The sequence below is a fragment of the Limanda limanda genome, chromosome 22 (genome assembly GCF_963576545.1).
Source record: "Limanda limanda chromosome 22, fLimLim1.1, whole genome shotgun sequence".
NCBI lineage: Eukaryota > Metazoa > Chordata > Actinopteri > Pleuronectiformes > Pleuronectidae > Limanda > Limanda limanda.
Genome location: NC_083657.1, coordinates 17023640 through 17046713, shown reverse-complemented (window position 1 = coordinate 17046713; position 23074 = coordinate 17023640). Strand labels below are relative to the sequence as shown.

Below are 23074 nucleotides of genomic sequence, written 5' to 3'. Positions count from 1 at the left end.
CTCTTGCTGTCTGTGCTCACCGGAGGAAGAGAGACTCACAGACGGGAGAACATTCGACCTGCGGCCCGGTGACATTTTAACGGAAGAGCGGAACCATGGCGAAGCCGCTGACGGACCAGGACAGGAGGAAGCAGATCTCGGTGCGGGGACTGGCCGGCGTGGAGAACGTCACGGACCTGAAGGCGAATTTCAACCGACACCTCCACTTCACGCTGGTGAAGGACCGGAACGTGGCCACCAAGCGGGACTACTACTTCGCCCTGGCCAACACGGTGCGGGACCACCTGGTGGGCCGCTGGATCCGCACGCAGCAGCACTACTATGAGAAGGACCCCAAAGTAAGAAGAGGCGGGCTGATGCCGCAGCCCTGCACGTACACACAGCTGAGAGGTGGGGGCGGGAGGGGATGCTGGGCTCCGTGCTGCAGTATCACAAGAGATGTGCGCGCGTGTGCATGTGCGTGCATGTGTGTTCCTATACACTTTTCATATCCATAAATAGTCAGTGTTCAGCTGCTCTGTGTGCGAGACAGATGCGAGTCCCTGTGTCTGAGCTGACGTTACGTAATACTACATCTGCATTCGCCTCCATCACCGGACTCTGATCTGGTGCACACGCACACGCTTGTACTTCTGTGTTGAAGTGAGGACACTCATTAGCATAATGCATTCCCCAGCCCTTTACCCAAACCTTAACCATCCAAATGAAATGTCGAACCTGATTCTAACACCTAACCCTGAAACCAAGTGTTAACCATCAGACAGACAATTGAAAAAGTGTAGACCAGTCAAAATGTCCTCACTCTGTACATGGTCCTCACAAAGACGTAAGTACAGGAACACACACCTGTCTCTTTATAATTGTGAGGACCATCATTGGCATAATATATTCCCGAGCCCCTTGCCCAAACTGTAACCTTCACAACTTAACCCTAACCTAGACCTAATACGAATCCTAATCCTAAAATCGAATCTTAACACTCTCAAAGCCTGTTGAATTTGTGAGGCCAAAATGTCCTCACTCTGTACATGGTCCTCACAAAGATGTAAGTACAGGAACACACACCTGTCTCTTTATAATTGTGAGGACAATCATTGGTGTAATATATTCCCTCGCCCCTTGCCCCAAACTGTAACCTTCACAACTTAACCCTAACCTAAACCTAATACGAATCCTAACCCTAAAATCAAATCTTAACACTCACAAAGCCTTTTGAATTTGTGAGGCCAAAATGTCCTCCCAAAGATGGCAATGAACCAAAACGGTCTCTCATGACTATAGAGAGACTTATACACACACACGCACACACACACACACACACACACGCACTGAGAGTACCCATCACTGGCACTGCAGCATGGAATCCGGAGGCTCAACTGGTTGGGGAAATGTGGATTACGTAACTGCGGAGTCAAGCCCCCTCCCACCCCCCACCATCACCACCACCACATCACAAAATGGCCACACACCGTTACTGAGGCAGGTCAAGCTGTGGACTTGGTGTAGAACCTCCCATACGGTGACTGTGCAGGACCCAGCACATGATTTGCTTTCATTGTCCTACTCCTCAGACTGTACAGTTTGTGCCCAGTGTGTTGGGCCCCATGAACGTGCACAGCATAGAATTGAAGTTGAAAAACACACACCAGTGTTTGCAATAAGCTCTTTATACAGTTATGTAACTATGGATGCACTGATGTCGTGATACAGTCTGATCACATCGTGCACTGACCCTGTGTCACCTGAGGAACGGTTGCTCTTCTGTCTTCTAATACACGCTCACCATCAACACTTTCTCACCCAAACCCCTGACGTCTGGTCCTAGACCAAAATGTAGAAGTCACTTTATTCTCTGATCTATTTCAACAGCCAGTTTAACGTCTTTGTGACTGGAGCTGTTGCATTTAGAGGACTCACAATGACCTGCTTCAAAGTCATTTCAATCTCTTCCACTTGCCACCTTGATACAGAATTAACTGGGCCTGCTCATCATTTTAAAACATTTTTATACCTGCCAGACGATGAGATGCAAAAATTCCTCATTTAATCTGTCTGTATTTTTTTCTCTCCATTTATTCAGGTTTTCTTTAAATGCATATATGTCAATGTCAAATAGCCTCAAAATGTATATCTTCAGTATAGATGTAATACATATTATTTAGTTCAGAGCAATGCATTTAAACTGGTCTACTTTGTTAAACAAGTTTTCAAACTGCTTTAAAGTATTTTTAACAGTATTTCTCAACTCAGATGGGTTATGTAGATGGCACAGCCAAATATTTGTGAGAATGCATACATTTTCCTACAATTTATTTTAAGTTAAACCTTTGGCAAGTATCATTTAGAGCAGGGGTGTCCAAACTTTTTGTCCCGAGGGCCACATACAGAAAAAAATACCAAGGACTGGGCCACTCGCGCTGCCACGCCCCCCTGCCCTGGAGTGGACTGTTGGCAGTCGCGTTGCTCAGGGCGGGGGGGCGTGGCATGGTGGCGTTCTGAGGGACAGCTAGCAAGTCAGCAAAGCAATTCACCGCCAGACCACTAGGTGGAGTAACTTTTTTTGTCGAAGACAACCTTAGAGACACCTTCTTTGTGTGTGACAGTCTTTGTCGACTGTTTATTACTTTTTCTGGAGGACAAATTTGTCCCTGATCTTTCTACACAGCTTTGTACACTCGTCGACCTGCAAACCGACGTCAGCTGAGATCTCCTTCCAGGAATTGCATGTCATCTGCGTGTCCTTGTATTTAGTCAGTGACGGGTTATACAAGTGGTCATACTTTCAGATCTCTTCTGCCAAGTGCTCTTCTATTTGGTCCATATCCGTTCTTCTAAATCTTCCTTGGTTTCTGCCGGTATTATGGGGCATGAAACCGGAAATATGACTCTGGAAAGGATGTAGTTAGCGGACCAATCACAGCTTTGCGGGTTGCGTGAGGCTTGCGTAGCTTTGTCGTATAGTTACAAAAATTGGTGAATGCACGCAAGCACGAAAGAAGGGGCACGCAAGGGCTCTTGCGTGCTTGCGGCCTCTCCCCTGTCGAAGAAGCCTGACCCCATAAAGCAAAACAAAGTGCTTTAACTAAGTGCCATTTGAGCGCTACAAAATTTTGAGTTTAAAAAAAAAAAAAATAATTATATTTTTAGACATTGATGCGGGCCAATTAAAAATGGATGGCCATAGTTTGGACACCCCTGTTTTAGAGTGTCTACACGGCCTAACCCTTTTTTTATTTTGTGGTTGAGTTTTGTATTTACAATGATAAAAGTATAATTTTCAATAATTTAATCATCGAAATATGAATTTAAAGCTGGAAAATACACAAATTACATAATCAAGAAATATGCTCAATAATAATTTTCAGATACAGACATGTGTTTTAGTCAAAAGTCACTATTTAACTTTTTTTGAGGAAAACAAACTTGTATAGATTAAAAGTAGTACATTTATCAAAAGTAATTGTATACATGTTTCCTGGAAGTTTAATACATTAACAAAGAGCCCTGCACTTGGGCCCCCTGCCAGTCTGGAACAGGAGGTCGATGCTGTATGATAAATTAGTCATGGCCAGTGTGTAAGTCTGCACCTGGCTCTGCACAGTGTGCCGCATCGTGTGAGGGTGATGGAGGCTGATTGTCGGCCTTGAGCTTCACTGGTAATGCCACTGGAAAGTAGAAACTCTGCTGGCTTCATTAATTCCACATCAGCTTGTTCTGCCGGGGCTCAGTTCAGCTCCATTGAACTTTATATTCGCATTGAAAAGTTATTAAAAGTACCAATGCGGCTTCCTTTGGGGTATAAATGGTGAGAAGGGGTTTCACGAGACATTTAACATGTTTCTATTGGATGGAATGGTGCAGCCATAAAAAATATTGAGTCCTGGGGCTTGAATATGTTCCCCAGCACAAACAATAGATGACAACCTGATTACAGAAGGTGACACAGAAAGGTAATTTTAATGTGAAACCCCTATTTAAAGAATAATTGTACATTCCTCTCATTACTGTGCAAAAGTACAATTTAACACCATAAACCCTACAATGAATATGTCCCACTGGCATGTTGTGTGTGTGTATGTAAAGCCTGGTACTCTTCACTCCTCTGTGCCATAGAGCTCAAGTGTTGTCAAAACACTGGGTGACATTTTTCCTCATTACACACACACTTTAGTGAATTCTCACTGCAGCACCAAATGTGTATTAATCAGCCACTGAAAATAGTCCCCATTCTATTAAAGCATTCCCTCCCTGTCTGAGTGAATGTTTTTGAGTTGGTTTAACAGTCAACTTAAGAGAAATCAGAACAGCTTGAGAAAGTATTAGTTTATGTCACCGTTAGAGGTCAAATGAGCCAGTCCTAGTGGGAGTCACTTATAACTTACTGCTCTTAGTGAATGTAAGCTGCCTGACACCTTATTGTCATATGTACATACTGTGCAGATGATCAGAAGCTTGGTAGTAACACCGCACAACTAATCTGCTGTTTAAATCAATCAGGAGAGACTTCAATTGACAGATGAACAAAAACTGAAATGTTGTGCACAGCAGTAGGAGACATGTGATGTGATCATAAATTAATCTTTTCGTGCGTAGACCCCATCGTGATGTCACCATGATTGAGGCTGTGCAGGGTCCCCGTGACCCAGACACTGTTGGTAGTGTGATGTGATGAAGAGTCAGCTGGATATGAAGACTGAATGAGATGCAGGAGGGTCACAGTGAATCAATGAAATGGCAACACGATTGGTAGATGGAGATCGTGGACAAATCGGTTTGGGTCACTAGATTAGAAAAGATCAGGGGTAAGATGGAGGGAACTTCTTTTTTTCCTTTATATTTCTACTATAAAAACCCGACAATCATGTGTAGGGTTGTTCGGCCTTAGCAGAGGTATTTGCACGACTGAGTGCCCTTCTCAATTTGAGTGTGGTGAGGAGGCTACTGTGCTCCCGTGGTTTGATTGGCCTCTTTGTGAAGTGTAGAGATATTGTGGTTGCTGTGCTGTCTCTGAGAGCAGCAGCTGTTGTCGAGCAGAGATAATGTCACAGGGCCATTAAGGGAACTAAATGGAGCACGTGTGTGATATTATTAGTGTCCTCCTGAGAATGTGGGGGGAGTTTTATTGCTCTGTTTTGTTTTAAAAAAAACCAATGGATGGTATTTGTCTGTTTTTGGACATGTAATGATAAAAAACCTGAAAGTATATCTGATGAATTGTTTCTCTTCTTTTTTTTTTTGTAGCGTGTCTACTACCTGTCCCTGGAGTTCTACATGGGCCGGACTCTGCAGAACACCATGGTCAACCTGGCTTTGGAGAATGCCTGTGATGAAGCTACATACCAGGTGAGGCAAAGGATCTTGGGGGGGAAAAACCTCATGAACAGATGGTGGGACGCTGCAGCTTTAACTTTTTGATTTTTACAAAACCAAAATCATTAATTTGCAGCAAAGCAGCAAGATGGAACTTGTGTTCTTGTACCATCCAGCACCTGTTCTACCAGTTAGTGGAGAATGACATGTCAGCTCTAGTGTAGATCTGTTGTTGGATGGTTTAAATGATCATTTCTCCACAGTGGGTAGGGCTGAACAGAAGGGGCTAGAATGGAGTTGGGCCACAGTCAGTGTAGAAAACATTGAAGGGGTGCTCTGGTGAATTAGTGTTGCACCTAAGTAAAATTTAGAGTGCTTACATGTTACATATGTTAAGCTCCAACATTTCCCACTAGTAAAATATTTCCATCAGCCTCAGGGGGAAATCCTCTCAGTGGTGGAAATGTACTTTAGAAAAAAGAACAGAAGTATTGGCATCAAAATACTGTATATTTTAAGTACCCAAAGTAAAAGTAATGACAACGGAGTATGCATATTGCTTAGCAGGTTAATTTATAATAATGTAGCTTAATGTATCTATTGATTATCTTTTGTATAGTACTATAATATTTACATTCAGCAAAGTAACTAGTAACTTTTTCTGACAAATAAATGTTGTAGGGTAAAAAGTAAAATATTTGCATTGCGTATAGTAGAAATATTTCAGTAAAGTACCTCTCAATTGTTCGTCAAGTACAGTGCTTTAGTAAATGTACTTAGTTAACTACGTGTCTTCGAAGCTCCATGGCTTGGTTTATCATGAAGATGTAGTTGCACAGTACATTAGTCTGAGCTCAAGCTAAGGTGACCCTGATGATATCATCGTGATTTATTTTCAGAGTTAATAAGTTCTGCTGTCTCACCGAAGACGTTACACAACAGTCTCCACAGGCTGAGTAACAGACTGACCTCCCTCTGTGAAATCAATGTCCTATGTCCTTTTTAATGGCCAGGGATCAAATCTCTCAAGCGCTTACACACAAGACACCACAGACGCATCAACACAAACCCAGACACACAAAAAAGGCTTCTTCAGAATCCAGTTGTTGACGTCACTGATTTTACTATACATCCAGGGTTTAGCCTCTGGCAGTAGCATTGAGAAAAGACTCGGCCCTGATATCTTCTTCAGTTAAAGGTCAAAAGGTCGAGCTGCGTCGCACCTCTCTGCTAAAGAGGAAAGGAATGATAAATATATATAAATATATAGCTGGACCCCAGAGGAAGCTGCAGTACTCATGCCAGTTTCTCTTGTGTTCATCAGCTGGGTCTGGACATGGAGGAGCTGCAGGACATTGAGGAAGATGCCGGTCTAGGCAACGGTGGACTGGGTCGTCTGGCTGGTGAGCTCCTGCTGTCTGCTGATTGGCTGCTGACAGACAGTGATGTTTAGTGCAGTGGACAGTCTTGTCTCAACCCCTCCTCTCCTGTTTCAGCTTGTTTCCTGGACTCCATGGCCTCTCTGGGTCTGGCCGCTTACGGATATGGCATCCGCTACGAGTTTGGCATCTTCAATCAAAAAATGGTCAACGGCTGGCAGGTATGTTTGCCTGCTGGTGCGTCTGGGATGCACTACAAATATATTTTCTAGTTTTCTGACCGATACATATTAATTTTCAATTTTTTGGTTATTTCAAAATTGTATTTCATAGTAGAGCAGAGCTGTCACTCTTGTCAAACTGGCTAAAAACTACATATTATTTTGCATATAGAGCGAGGAAGTGAGATATGATCCCAGGAGGGCACAGGAGACACATTTACAGATAACTACTGTATACAATTTGTTCATAGCGGAACCACTGACACACTACTGACATTAATTCCCTTTTTGGCACCAGCTCCACTTCTACCGTGATGCTAGCTCCGATTGAGTTGTTGTTCAGCTGCATCATACATTAATTACAAACTATGATGAGACATGGTATATGATTTGGCCCATGCGCACAGCCATCTATAGCGCATTCATTTTGTTGGTTTGTGAATGTAGTGTGGATCAATGATATTGTTAATTATTTAATTAGTTTATTTTATTAGAAGACGGAGTGTAAATGTCATCAGATGTCACTATTATTATTATACAAATCTTAAATGTACTGACCTGATAATCAACTATTAAGGTGAAATAAAATGTTTTCATGGGAATCAAACAGACACAGTGTTTTTCAGCACAGAGCTCAGGGATCAACCTCAAAATGAAATATTTAAAAAGATTACAGCTTATATTTTAAGAATAATTTAGATTAGTCTTTTCTATTTTTATTTATTTTATTCATTGTCTTTCTAACTCCCCACAATACTGTTATTTCAAATTGCAAATTTTTTAAATCCATGTAAATATGGGGAATGTGAACATCAGGAAGAATCAGCAGCATGTCTCAGAGCACAAGCAGTGAAAACCCAGTGGTATGTTCCCACAGGTGGAAGAAGCTGACGACTGGCTGCGTTATGGTAACCCCTGGGAGAAGGCTCGCCCTGAGTACATGCGCCCAGTCCACTACTATGGAAGAGTGGAACACACAGATGAAGGAGTGAAGTGGGTCGACACACAGGTGAGTTGGAGTGGACATAAATCTGACATAAGTCACAGGACCGTTACTTTAGTTGTGGGAGTCTGTTAATGCGAACTGATGCAAAACATTTTGCTCAGATTAATAAATACAAATAATATTTTTACTTATTCTGATCATATGATGATTATTATTAATTATTGTATAATTTCCGGGAAACTGAATTTTTGATGTTTGATGTAAACACTATGAAAACTTGCTTTTCTCATGCAACTTCTAAATATGAGTAAAAAGGTTCTATATGACATTTTTTTCACGTGAAAGTTTCTTTTAGGGACGTTTATCAGTTTTGAACCATAGTGTCATCCAGTGTTTTGGCCTTTTAATCACATCACACTCTTCTAAGGTGAACCCACCACAGGCTGATCAGACCTGGGTGTGTGTGTCTAATATCGTGTGGCCCAGTTGGGGTCTTTCCTCCTGATCCAGAGCCATTGGTTGCATTGTTCTGCAGCCTGTGATGTTTCTTATTCATACTGATTCCTACCTCTTTGAGCAACCTGATGATGGATGTTGCAAATAAAACCCCTGCAGCCAACCTCCACTGGAGCGAATATTGTCTTCCTGCTACGTTACTCTCCTCTCAGATAACATCTCTGTGTACCGCAGCCTCTTCGTCTCATGCGCTTCTTCCAAAGCATAAAGGAGTGGTTAAAGAATTTGTGAAGTTGATTTCAGAGGGAATAATGTAATTGTAATCCATGTGTTTTTTGTTTTGAACTCAGGTTGTCCTGGCTCTTCCCTATGACACCCCAGTGCCCGGCTACAGGAACAACATTGTCAACACCATGAGACTGTGGTCTGCTAAGGCCCCCTGTGACTTCAACCTCAAAGACTGTGAGTGTTGTCATTCTAAATACAAATCTACGGAATCTTATCCAATAAGAATTAAAATAAGTAAGTGAAGAATCTGAGCATGAGTTGCTCAAACTGCTGTTATCCCACAGTTAATGTTGGTGGTTACATCCAAGCTGTGCTGGATCGAAACCTGGCAGAGAACATCTCCAGGGTTCTCTACCCCAACGACAACGTGAGTGGATTGACCAAACATCAACTCCTCTTTGGTCTGCACTGTAACTTTGCAGTTTTTGTATTCTCCACTCTCCATGTTAAATGCATCATGGCACTGCCAACATCTTTATTGTGTCAGTCAAAATGATTGTGTGAGAAATGTTGTTAAAAAGCTACAATACACACTTATACAGAAAGTAGAGTAGATGAAAGTCTGTATGCTGTGATGGGTATTAATAACACTCAGTTTGAGTAACAATGTGGTGCTTTGCTTTCATTACTCCTCCAAATAAGATTGGCTAGGATTGAGTTACTCAAGTAAAATCTTCATTTAAATATTTATACAGAAAGATACTATAAGTTAAACTCTTTGATATTGAATGAGCACTGTATGCATGAGAGATATTGGTAGATTAGAATTTGCAAATAGTCTCAGACGGTTAGAGATTGTGAAATTGCACCCATTCAAAAATATGGTTTCCATAGAACAAATAAAATGGTCCAAGGTGCTACTATGGTCTGTGGGTGAGTTCAAATTGCTATTTCTAATGTAAAGTGGTCACTTAAAGTAATTTAGCTCGTTGTATTGCATAACAGCAACAATATGAATTGCCAAACAGGATGTGATTCTATGAATGTTGTTGCCTTGATGGAGGGCAGCACCCCCTGCACCTGTGACTGTCTGTATCCAGCCCAATATGGGGAAAGAATGATCTTTTAGATTTGATTTAAGATTTTGACGTGTGGTTTGACCCATTTGCCAACCACTGCTGTACTTTATCTGAGGATGTAGAAGAAGATATGTTTAACTTGGTCCACACAGGCTGAAGGCACACTGCCCCGCCTCCACTCACTGCTACAGAGCATGGGTCGCCTGTTTATTCAAAGTTGGTTAATAAACGTATCACGTGTCCAAATCTAACCAAAGTTGGCACTGCACTTCTGAAGGCCACTCAAACTGCACATGCCAAGTGAGAAGCCGGATAGATTAACTGTTAATGAGATATGCAATCTACAGACAGACAGATGTTTGTGGAACAAGTTGGTAGATGTTGTACAAATGATTATGTAACAGCAGCAGGTTTTTGTTTTCAGCTGAAAGGCTCTGATGAACCCACAATACACAACGGTACACAACCTGCTCAGCACAAAGCAGCAGAAAGGCAAAGTCAGCACCTCGCAAACGAACACAGAGCAAAAATTTAGCGGCTTTAGAACAATTTTCTTCCAGAGCTGATGGACTTTTATTTATCATATGGACACAAACATTACTCTCGATAGCCAGAGATGATGCTTGACACTTGACAAACTTTCTCGGTTTATGTCAAGTGTGGCCTCAAACAATGAAGGTTTTACTCATCTATAATCTGCAGCTCCTTCATCGGTTTCTAAAATAAAAATTAAATTGTGCAGCTTTTTTGTTAGTCGAGCATTCTAAAAATGTAATGTTGGATATATGAGTGTTCTTTATTGTCTTTGTTCTTCAGTTCTTTGAGGGGAAGGAGTTGCGTCTAAAACAGGAGTACTTTGTTGTAGCTGCGACTCTTCAGGACATCATCCGTCGCTTCAAAGCCTCCAAGTTTGGCTCCACAGAGTTTGTGCGCTTGGACCTTTCTACGCTGCCAGAAAAGGTAAGAGATACATCACTCCATCAGGTCATTTGATTCATCCAAGCATTTTATTTGCTACAAATCACAGTTTATGGGCTGTTCTGCCAAATTGCTTGTTGTAACTCTTGGTCTTTTGATTTGGTTTAATGGCTCAATTTAATCACACACACATAACTCTTTAAAATGTGTATGGGTCAGTCTCAGACAACTTAATCAACTTTTCTAGATGGGAGATGGTTGCATTTTGCCCAAATGTAACTGAGCCAGTTGATAACTAGCTATCAGAACAGTTAATGTTTTGTTCAGTGAAGCTGGATAACCACCACATATCCTTAGTAGGTGGAATTTACTTAGTAGTACAGGCTCCCTAACGACCATAACTATTAAGATAAAAGTATCTGCCAGATTTTTTAATGTGAAGGTAGAGTGTCCTTGAGCAAGACACATTCACACACTAATGTGCCATTAGTATGAGTGAGTGATAGGGAAGTGCTATATTTAGACGTGCTGTAGAAATGTATGTGTGAACGTGACCTTCAACGTGAAGCACTTGAGTGGTTGTCAAAACTAGAAAATGCTTGATAAGTGCAGTACATTTACCATCTACTGTGTGACTCTGGTCTCCAGGTGGCCATCCAGCTGAATGACACTCACCCTGCTTTGGCCATCCCTGAACTGATGAGGATCCTGGTGGACGTTGAGAAACTCACTTGGGAGCAGGTATGATGCAGACCTCGGTTTGCTTAAAATGTACTGCTCGTCAAAAACTGGCTGTAAAATCAGGAGAGCTGCAAACTTTTTGACTTTCTAAATCTGACAATATGACAATCACGCTACCTGCAGCGGTGACAAGGTAGCAGTATGCTGGTGAGAAAGTAGGTAGGGTACAAGATACTTTTGTGGTGCAGGACTTGAACCTGCGTTATAAAATGACCTCTTGTATTTTAACTGGGTTGTTCGGATGAGTTGTGCTGCAGTTGCAATCTCTTTGCATCCCTCAAGGTTGCACTAACAGTGACTCAGCAGGATGTAGACTGCAGCAGAATGACACACGTCAGTCATAGTTAAGTCTGCGACAGTAGGTGAGCAGCTGAACCTGCTGATGTAGGATCATATTTTCCAAAGAGTGTGGAAATTAAGAATAATGCACAATTTTTTACAAGACAAGATTTTAGGTGGGCCATTCTGTCATTTTCTCAATTTACTGCATTTGCCAGAAAGATTTAGTACAAAATAGCATGATTTCATTGGCTATCTTATACAGCTGTTGCCAGTTGTAGTGAGTCAGGTTTGTCTAACCCAGGTGTCTGTGGCCTCTCTGTCTGCAGGCCTGGGACATTGTGGTTCGTACTTGTGCCTACACCAACCACACCGTCCTGCCTGAAGCTTTGGAGCGTTGGCCAGTTGACCTCTTCCACAACCTCCTGCCTCGACACCTGGAGATAGTCTATGAGATCAACAGGAGACACCTGGAGGTTTGCAAGTTTCTGTACTTAGTTTTATGCAGATATCTGGTCCTTAGCTTGTGTCCTCTTATTCAGTCTTAAGCTAATGCTTATGCTGGTAATAATAAAGAAAGAAGGGAGACTAGGCAGTCTAATCTTTATCAAACAATACAGAGATGGTGCCCCCATCTAACAGCAATATACCAGATCCACAAACATAAATGCATTGTTTTTTTCCTGAATCACTTGACCAGATATACATCAAACATATAGTGGCAACATAAGAGAAAAGCATGTATGTTGCACCTACACTGTCCTGCTCAGGCCAAATTATTTCTCAAACAGTATTTACAGGTTAAATGTCTGTTGACTCAGAGTTTAATCTTCCTTCTTCTTCTTCTGTAGTTTCCTAAACCAACACAGTGCCATCAATCTCTGATCTCCACAAACTTCTAATATTATCAAGAAATCTGAAATTTAATTCTGAGTGTGCTATATTTAGTGAGAAATATATTTTTATTAGGAGGACGTCATGTGCAACTGCAGGACCTAACCTGAGACTGAATCAATTTATAACCCTCATTTTTGGTTTGTCTACAGTTTGTCCTCATCTTTGCACCATAAAACTGTTGTCTCTTTTCTTCACTCAGCGCATAGCTAAGGTTTACCCTGATGATCAGGACCGCATGCGCCGGATGTCGCTGATCGAGGAAGGGGATGTCAAGAAAATCAACATGGCTCATCTGTGCATTGTGGGATCTCATGCTGTCAATGGAGTGGCTCGTATCCACTCTGAAATCATCAAAAGCACTGTGTAAGAGCACATGATCTATTTTCTGCTGTGTTTCTTTTTTGCAATTTAGATGTTTCGTAAGACGTTGGTATTCTGAAGTGTCGAGTCGTCAAGATTTTAGTCCAGCTTGGTTTTAATGAGTCTTAAGCTTGAAGAATGTTAAAATGAAAACACCACTAATATTTCATGTTGTTAGGTCTTCCTGTGCTATCACTTTAGACATGAGCTCCTAAACTTGTCTGAGACTGTGGCTCCTCTCCAACACCAGGTTCAAGGATTTCTATGAACTGGACCCTGAGAAGTTTCAGAACAAGACCAATGGCATCACACCCAGGCGCTGGCTGGTCATGTGCAACCCTGGCCTAGCTGAGGTCATCGCTGAGGTGCGCTTGTTCTTTTTCATGCAGACTGAAGTAGAGAGTTCTGAGATAAGAGGAGTTATTTTGACATTAGAGTCCTGGAAATAATCATCGTGTTGGGTGACTGGCACTTGGAGCATGTCGAAAGCTTGGATGGGTATAAAACTGCTGCACACAATATAAAAGATAACTCCAGCCCCTTTCACAATTCTATGAAACGCCTCATGGAGGTATATTTTCCTTGATCAGTAAATTCTGTGACTCTTTGCCATCTCTGCCACAAAGTCATCTCCATTGAATTGCAACATTGAACATTGTTCAGTCAGTGTTGAGTTAGAAGAGAAATATATTAACAAACCAAACCAAACACCTCAATTCTGTTTCGAGGGACGTTCGTTGCACCCACTGTGACACCAGAAGAAAAAAACCTGTGACTCATCTACTGGCAATGGGAAAGCAGTCAATTGCCCTTTAAGTGGGTTAACATTATCAGTATATATTTATACATGTCGATTTGATGTAAAATCTGAAGAGAACTCGAGGGCATAAAGCCAGTGTACATGAAAATTTAAGTAGCAGTCAACTTTAACCCCCAAAGAGCATTGATTACAAACATCCAGTCAGAGCCTAAAGTTGCGCTAGTCAATATTTTAAGATTAATAAAAGACAAAATAACTGTAATGGGCAACTTGTTTCAGTGTGGCCACTCTGTAAACAGGCATCATGTTAACAATAACAACTTTATAAGGTACAAAGGGGGAAAAACAGACCTATTTGTTGTAAATTATTTAGGCAATTTTTTTACGAGGAACAATTCTATAAAATTTTATTTGGACAGCGCCAAATCTTACAAAATTATAGAGAAAACCAACAGTTCCCACAGCGAACAAGCACTTTGGCGTCTGTGGGGAGAAAAAAACTCCCTCTTTAATTTAGGAAAGCTCAAGCAGAGCCAAACCCAATGTTGGCGGCCATCTTCCTCGACTGGTTGGTGTGAGTAGTAGAGGTGGGACCAAGCTAATGTCATCCAAGGTAGCTATCTGGCCAGAAAATGTTGTGTCAAAGTAAAATGACTCTTGTTTGAATTTAGAAGTAAAATGTAGAAAGTGTGGGTCCAAGGACAGAACCTTGTGGAACTTCACAACTAGCTTTAGTGTGTATGGAGGAGTCATTGTTAACATTAACAAATTGAAATATATCTGATGAGTCTGATTTAAACTTTTGCACATGCATTGGAGTCGCAGCTTCACTGAGATGTTTTTTCTTCCAGAGGATTGGTGATGACTACATCCGCGATCTGGACCAGCTGAAGAACCTTCTGGACTTCGTAGATGATGACGCCTTCATTCGAGATGTTGCCAAAGTCAAGCAAGTGAGGGCTTTTAAAGCGTAAAGATGATTCAGTGTGTGTTTATTGTGAGTCTTTATTCCTCCTGTAACAGCCATGGCTAGAGACATGTTTTCAGGTTGTCCGTCTGTCCTTTTCTTTTGAAGGTAATATCTCAGGAACGCCTCGAGAAATTTTATAACATTGAGCACAAATGGGCACTTGTAACCAAAAGATTTTGGTGGACAAAGGTCAAGGTCACTGGGACCTTATAAAACACATGCTTGGCCATTAATCAAGAATTGATTACCAATTATGATAAAAAACACTTAACACCTTACAATTCAATTCCTTCAAAGTTTTCACATCACATGCAAGTCTGGGCAGACATTGATGTAAACTATAGCTTGACTGGTTGGCGGTGGACAACCATGAAGCGCTAATTCTACTTCTGACTTCAGTCTCTAATCACATTGCTCTGCTTGACCTCAACTTTAAGGAGAACAAGATGAAGTTTGCCGCCTACCTTGAAGAGAACTACAAGGTGAAAATCAACCCCAACTCCATGTTTGATGTCCATGTGAAAAGGATTCATGAATATAAAAGGCAGTTGCTCAACTGCCTCCACATCATTACACTGTACAACCGTGAGTGGTTCTTCTTTTCCTTACCACTTTTCAGAAATCATATATAGGTCCATAGTAAAAGTTCAGGTTAATACTTTTGTTTTCTTTAAAAGGCATCAAGAAGGAGCCTTCTAAGTCATGGACCCCCAGGACAGTCATGATCGGAGGAAAGGTGAGCAGAATTCTAAGTCGTTTGCAAGTATGAGCTACATGCCAATGGAAAAAATAATGTTTTATTTGAACCATCCTTGGTTTAAGGGATCCTTGGCTAACCTAGCTCAGCAAAAGTGAATTTCTTAGCTGCTTCATTGACATTAATATAATAAGTTGTTTTACCAGTTTAGAGCAGGGTGGAATTTAGACTTTTCCTCAGAATAAAACAAATTATGTTAAGTACAGAGCAGGAGTCAGATTGCGGTAAGCCTAGATACAGCTACCTCGTCTCTGTCTGCAGTTCAGAAAATAAAATCTCCAACGCCTCTAAAGTTCACTGATGCTAACATGTCTTATTTGTTTAAGCTTAACATTAACAGAAATGTGAAATAGGTGATGTTCCTGTGTGTTTCCAGGCAGCTCCAGGTTACCACACTGCCAAGATGATCATCAAACTGATCACATCAATTGGAGACATTGTCAACAATGACCCAGTGGTGGGAGATCGCCTCAAGGTCATCTTCCTGGAGAACTATCGGGTCACTCTGGCTGAGAAAGGTAATGAATACTGTTGATCTTTGGACAAATGGTGAAAAAAGTGTCAAAGACAGTAGACTGAAACTTCATGCCTAGACGTACCAAAAAGGACGCATATTCCAAACTCATCAGGAAGTCTGCCTTTCTGGATTAAGTGGTCATTTATGGTGATTCACACACATCGTACTTTCACAACCATGCTAATTTCAATCACAGTCATAGCGTGCCTTACTGCCAACAAGAAATGAAAATATTTATAGCGTGATGTACTCTTCCACCAGCTTGACAATATCGAGCTGAACTTTGGTCAGAAGACCCTTAGGACAAGGTCAATGATAGGCTATGAATCTTGTACGTTTTTGTTGAAAGCTGTCGATGTGGCAGAGGGAAGATGTTGATGTTTAGTTTTTACTATGGAGCTAATTTTTGGAGGGCTAAACATGTTTTAAAAGTCACGAGACTCGTCACACACGTCGGAAATGGCTAACATTTACTTCCAATGTAGGTCTTGTATATGGGTGTGGCACCCAGCTATAAAATTGAAACCAAACAGCCCCTGCGGGACGTTTCACCGACGTGTATGAATATCAGTAGGTATATGTACCACGTCCAGAATTACAAAAAAGCGTTTTGGACCCATACCCTAGGTTTCCAATGTTAATCGTAATGTGCAATTTTTCCTTGGTTTTTACTATTTGTAAGCATTCTGTTTTAATGAACTCCTTCGACAGAATCAATCACATCAACCACGACAATGAAAAGTAATGCTAATCACAAGTTTTCCTTCAACTGCATTCCCGTGGCCATATCACTATGAAACAGGAAGTTCCTCTAATTCGACTATACATTGTCCAATCTGCACAAGACTTAACATGTTTGATGACCTGGCGAGCCCACATTCAAATCCCCAAATTCAGTATCAATCATAGCACCACTGACTAGGAACAGGATGCCCGCCTCAACACCATGTGCCTGCATGCTGTAAATGTCATCAATCAGGATCTTTCCAACTCTCTGTGCAGTCGTCCCTGCAGCCGACCTGTCAGAGCAGATATCCACAGCAGGCACCGAGGCCTCTGGCACCGGGAACATGAAGTTCATGCTGAATGGTGCCCTCACCATCGGCACCATGGACGGCGCCAACGTGGAGATGGCGGAGGAGGCTGGAGAGGAGAACCTCTTCATCTTTGGCATGAGGGTGGAGGATGTTGATGCTATGGACAAGAAGGGGTGAGTCTCATGAGTGTGGATTGGTTTGGATCCAAATCACATTCGGAAATAATAGAGGAGAGAGATTGGTGGAACAAGAAGTGACAAGATGATGATGAATAGGGTGTATTACTAGCTTAATACTAGAATTTGCTAACATTCACTACCATCAGCCACCATTGGAAACTGGTCATACTAGTCATGCCACTGGTCAGGTAAGGCTATGACAGAACATCTGAGTTATGTATGTGCTGCATTGCTTTTGAGTTTAACTTTTAAGTGTTAAATTGTGTACAGGAGACTGATATTGCTTTGATTTAATAATCGTTGAGGAAAAGTGCAAAAATGTAGATGTATCTTGTTCAGACAAAGAAATACAGTGGGATGTTGTATTATTTATTTTCTTATTAACATAATACCTAACCCAGTTTTTTTACAAATATCTTTTGTATCCAGTTATGATGCCATGTCGTACTACAACCGTATCCCAGAACTGAAGCAGGCGATGGACCAGATTTCAGGAGGCTTCTTCAGCCCCGGCCAGCCTGGCCTCTTCAAAGACCTCGTCAATATGCTGTTGAACCATGACAGGTTAGAACACGCTTATGCTGATGCTGAGGAATCAGCACTCTGTCTATGCTGACATAATCTCCACAGTCATGCATTGTCATGCAGTGTCATCCAACTGTCACTGTGACTGTTTTTTACCACTCAAAGACTATGACTGCAGGGACTATATGATGTAAACTTGTGCGTCTTCGTCATCTAACGCCGTTTTCACACCTGAAGCTCTGGACCAGGGTCCGAGCAACGCTTCATGTCTTTATTCCATCGTTTACATTCGATCGGGCTAGGTTTGGTTTCACATTGTAATTAGGGAGCACATTAGATTTTTTTCATCACACACGTTTGTCCTGTCGTCTTCACCTACATGACTGCGTGCACCTACACTTGAGATTGATCTGTTTGTCATACAAAAAAAATAGTCCCTCTGTTTTAATTTGGAAAATTATTGAACAGGTTCACTACATTAATGTTGCTGCCACTGCATTGTCATTATTGTATTACTTCTACTTCTCAGTCAAACATATTGTCAGACGCAAAGACTACCAGCAATGCTGCATGCTGCTTCCTCCTCTTTTTCTTCTTCTATTGTTAAATGCTCTCTCAACTTCATGCAGTCCGAACTGTCCCAAAAAATGTATTGTTTGTTCTGGACGGAAACCACCTCTTTTTATCGAACCAAACTTTGTTTAATGTGACACAAAATAGCACGACACAATATGAAGTAATTTATCATTAGACTGCATCATCTTAACTGTGTGTCTGTGCTACAGGTTCAAGGTGTTTGCAGACTATGAAGACTACATCAAATGCCAGGAGAAAGTTGGTGCCCTCTACAAGGTCAGTGAGTTATCAAGAGGAAAGCAGTAGATGTAACATCACAATAAATCTGCTCAGGTTGTGCAGTCAGACTCAGAACTACAGCCGTTTAAGTCGCCGTACACACACAGTATATGTAGAATTCTGTCAAATTTCTGTTTCACCTTTTATTTATATATTATCTAATAGATGTACATTAATATACTACCCAGAATATACTATGCAGTTATATGCTACAGAGTACTTGCACTCTGCAATTTTATAATTTTAGTGTCACTATGCTATTTAAATATTGTACTTTTTCAAACTTGGTCAAAGTTTGCAGATACTATAGCTCTTTATACTACTGTTAAATACTATACTCTACTAAATTGGTATTTATGAAGAGCTTTTTTAGTCTTGACCTCATGACTCAAAGCGCTTGACAGTACAGTTGTCATTCACACACATACACATTCATGTAGTGTGTCTATGGGCAGCACTTTCTTTATCAGCAATCACTCACACATGGTCAGCACAGCCGTCAGGGGCAATTTGGTGTTCAGTATCTTGCCCAAGGACAGTTCAGCATATAGGATGGGGGATCCTCTGATATACTATACTACACTATACAATATTACACTATACTATGCTCAGGAATCAATGAAGTCTCATCTTGCTTTTCAATGTGACTCCCCTGTTGTAACAGAACCCCAAAGAGTGGACCAAGATGGTGATCCACAACATTGCTGGCAGTGGCAAATTCTCCAGCGATCGCACCATCTCCCAGTATGCCAGGGAGATCTGGGGCATGGAGCCCAGCCTGGAGAAGATCGCAGCTCCTGACGATCCTCGCTAAACCTCCTCATCGGCCTCCTCCAACTAACCGTAGCCTGCCCCGTGGTCCAGCCAGGAGAGACAAACCCTGTAGCTTGCTCACTGTGTACCGTGGCATTATTTCATTACATTACTGATCCTTGTACACGCGCTAATACTTCCACTTCATCTTATAGTAATATGTACTAATATGGCCTCATTCAAAATATGTATTTTTTTCCCTGTCTGCACCAGCAATGCATATTCTCACTGTTGGGTGAAAGCCCTGTATCTCTCCATTGGCATTTCAGCAGCGAAGAAATAGCCTGGTTTTTCACTTTGGAATCATGGGGTTCTTCGGCAGGAGTGTAACCATTAAAGAGATACTTCTGTATTTTTTCATAGTCCAATGGTCCCTCCATTCTCCAAAATGTATTTGCCAGTGATGTTTGGAAATTAAAGGTCCAAACACCGAATCAGGAGTGGAATCAAAATGTGTACACAGTGCTGTACTGTATCTGGGACTGTATCTTTAACCAGACTTGGACTTCCATACTTTGGTTTTCACGCTACAGTGATATTCAAACCCCAGTTCTAACTACATTCCTCCTCTGCTTCCGGGCCCTTGTGGCTACCAAAACCCAGCAAAAATGTTAGTAGACCTCAGAACTGTTTTTGTTCCAAAACAACCTGTGTCTTCCATGAAAGTGAGAAAAGGACACACAGTGGCTAATGTTTACCAGAGCCTCAAAGCAGCATTCTGACTGGATGGTGTTGGAAGAAAGCCACTTCTCCATAGTGCCAGCAAAGTAATGTTCACATTAATATTTCATATTAGAAGACTCCAACTGCTCTGTTAGTGTGTTTTGGTGTTTGCTGAATGTATCCATCTGTGTGTGTATAATCATTAATGGTCAGGGGAGACCTGTTTACCTGTGATCTCCTCAGCATGTTTGTGTCTCCTTCGCTGTACTCTGTTCCTAAAAGTGCCCTGTGTTAGAATGCTGAAGCCTTCTGGGCCTAAGTCTACATGATGGAATCTGAGAGATGTGAGTATTCTGTAGTGTTTCTGTGTGTGTACCATTTGACGAGTCTATGAAACTGTGGATATCAGCCTTATTGATGTACTGTAACAGCATCCTGTCCTGCTTCAGCTGCTCTGTATGACTGACTACTGTGGTGCCGCAGAAAACTGTCCTTGACACTGAACCCAACATTTTCGCTGTCTGCCAGTGCTTTTCTTTGTTTTCGTCAATAAATGACTAGATAACATCAACAGCTCATACGTCTCACTTCACTTAAACACCTCTCTAGCAATGCACACAACTAATGAGAGCCGGGTTTCTGGAGCATCTCTGGCTCAGAAAAGAATGAGATCAGAGAAGACTTGGACAAAGGGATCTGTATAATGTCATGTCAGAACTTATTCAGATAAGCACTAACAGGGCACTATCTCTGTTTGTGAAGTGAATCTAATCAGTCGGAAATCAGAGGGTGAGATCTGGATTCATTTCAAAGAAATTAATTTCGCATCAAGACCTGACTTCTTCCCTGGAGCCCCTATGCATTATAGTACGCAGATCCAGGGCCGTGAATTATGATGGTGGATCGTGTATAAGAGACTGGATCGTAATGGCTGAAGCTGATGATAATGGTGGATACTGTATCATGTTGGCATCTGATAGTGGTGGTGGACCTTGATCGAGGTAGCAGCTGACCATGGACTATGATTACAACAAGACTGCTTGATATACAACATTTCTACTTAGCTACTTTACCATTACTGACAATAATCCATCAATTAATGTACCTACCATTATGCTACAAAGTGTTTATTCTAATCAATGCTGCAAACACCCTTGTCTTTCTGAGTTCTCCTTAACACGTGGCATCTATTGCACTTCTGTCCGTCCCTCACATGTGGCTCTCTGAGGTTTCTACGTTCTTTTTACCGTGTTATTAGAGTTTTTTAGTTGTTTTTTCCTTACTGTTGTTGAGGTTTAAGACCAGAAGATGTCACACCTTGTTAAAGCCCTATGAGACAAATTGTGATTTGTGAATATTGGTTATACAAATAAATTTGATTTATTGAAGAAGGTAATTCTCACTGTGATTAAGATCATAAAACCTGGTACATTTAGAGATATGTTTACTGACAAATGTGATTTAACTGTTGAGTTTAAGCAGTTTCTCCGAGCCCAAATCAGGGACAAAAACAGTACTGAGCTTTTCCAAGAGTTAAGTAATGCGAAGCAGCAAGACAAAGAGAGGCCATACCAATTTTTTTACAAAATTATGGGTTTTAAGCAACGTGTTCTTTTTGAGTCTCAACTAGGGTTGCCAACTCCCTGAAAAAATAAATAAGGGACAGACTTTCCTTCTGACGGCTGGGTAGACGTTGAACTTCAGGTCTGTTGTGAGAATTATGGACATGTCAACATACAAGTGCCACTGTTAATCAGCAGGAACAACCTGAACTGTCCTCTGCTGGGCCAGAATTTCTTTAAGTAATTTTGTGGGAAATGGATCTAAGATACAAGTTGTGGGTTTAGAAGATGAGATTTTTTCCGGGTGATCAGAGAGAAGCTGTCTAAATAATTGGTAAGATTCTCAGCTGTTTCTGAGATTTCTATTCTTGATAGTGTATTAGTGCAAAATGAGGGCAGGAGATGGTTGATTTTATTTATAATAGTTTGAATTTTATCATTAAAGAAAGTCATAAAGATATTGCTATTCAGGGATTGAGGAATACTGGGTTCAGTGGAGGTTTGGCTCTCTCTCAGCCTGGCTACAGTGCTGAAGAGAAACCTGGGGTTGTTTTTATTCTTCTTCTATTAGTGTGGAGTAGTAGGCAGCTCTTGCTTTGTGTAGGGCCTTCTGATATGCTTAAACCCAATTTTTCCAGATGGGTGATTTCATACACGGTCGTTGGAGCGCCACTTCCTTTCTAGTTTTTTTTAATTAAAGTTGAAATTCATGAAAAATCTATATACATAAGGTCAACCCGCATACAATATCCTGTGAATGGTGTTTCTCAGTTGTCTTCATTTTGTTCTTCTTCAGACAGAACTTCATCAGTCAGATCCCAGGTCTGGAGATTCTGGATGACACAGAGGTCCTGGAGAAGGAGAGAGCCCAGGCTCAGAAAAACTACAGGCTGCAACAGAGCAGCCACGGCAGCAGGAAGAGGAAGGAGGACTCCTCCAGGAAACACACACACATGCAGAAACAGTCTAATACGATCATAAGACAATAGCACAGACTTGTAGGTTTATGATCCCTTCACCACTAACAGTCACAGCTTGAGTGTAACACTGACAACCCTATCATACACTGTACACTGTGAGCTCTGTAGCTGCTTGTAGTCACAGCAACACAATGTCTACACTCAATGTAAAAGCCATGTATAATAAAGTTATCAAATAAAAATGGAAATATTCCTCTGTCATGTGAATAATACCATAATTCCGCATTACATATTTTATTTATTTATGTATGTATATATACATCTTTTGTGTGTGTGTGTGTGTGTTTGTGTGTTGTACATGCAGTGTCCGTGTACATTCCTGTTTTGGGAATGTTGGTGTAAATGGGGCTGCAACTGCATACATTGCAACTGCAGTCTATGGTCTTACCCCCTTAGGGTCAGCAGACTCAAATAAACTTGAGGAGAAGGTCCCTTGCAGCTTTCTGCAATGCTTTAGGACCTAAAGCACTGAACTTAATCAGTGTCAATTTCTGTGATTTCTGGGATGAATGTGAGTCTAATTCTTTAGACATTATTAAGAAACAATTAAGAAAACTGTGGTTATTTGTTTCCCCTTTGCAAACCTGTGAGTGAAAAAACTAAGGATTTGTTTATAAAGTGTAAATAACAGTTTTAATGATG

At 41.3% G+C, this 23074-nt stretch overlaps 1 protein-coding gene across 1 annotated transcript; it reads left to right on the top strand.

Moving 5' to 3' along the window:
- Positions 1-20461, top strand: LOC132995823 (glycogen phosphorylase, muscle form). The gene is made up of 20 exons (XM_061066032.1): positions 1-338; positions 5242-5343; positions 6635-6713; positions 6807-6910; positions 7788-7919; positions 8663-8774; positions 8885-8967; positions 10436-10579; positions 11186-11278; positions 11887-12033; positions 12654-12817; positions 13065-13179; positions 14426-14527; positions 14982-15129; positions 15222-15280; positions 15678-15819; positions 16821-17028; positions 17464-17598; positions 18345-18411; positions 19079-20461. The coding sequence occupies exons 1-20, from the start codon at positions 96-98 to the stop codon at positions 19226-19228; spliced, it is 2529 nt and encodes an 842-aa protein (XP_060922015.1). The 5' UTR covers positions 1-95; the 3' UTR covers positions 19229-20461.
- The last annotated feature ends 2613 nt before the right edge of the window (positions 20462-23074 follow it).

Coding starts and splice junctions, on each gene's coding strand:
- LOC132995823 (XM_061066032.1), top strand. CDS start 96: ATGGCGAAGCCGCTGACGGACCAGGACAGGAGGAAGCAGATCTCGGTG. Junction 6,714..6,806: donor TGGACTGGGTCGTCTGGCTG/GTGAGCTCCTGC, acceptor CTCCTGTTTCAG/CTTGTTTCCTGGACTCCATG. Junction 6,911..7,787: donor AAATGGTCAACGGCTGGCAG/GTATGTTTGCCT, acceptor ATGTTCCCACAG/GTGGAAGAAGCTGACGACTG.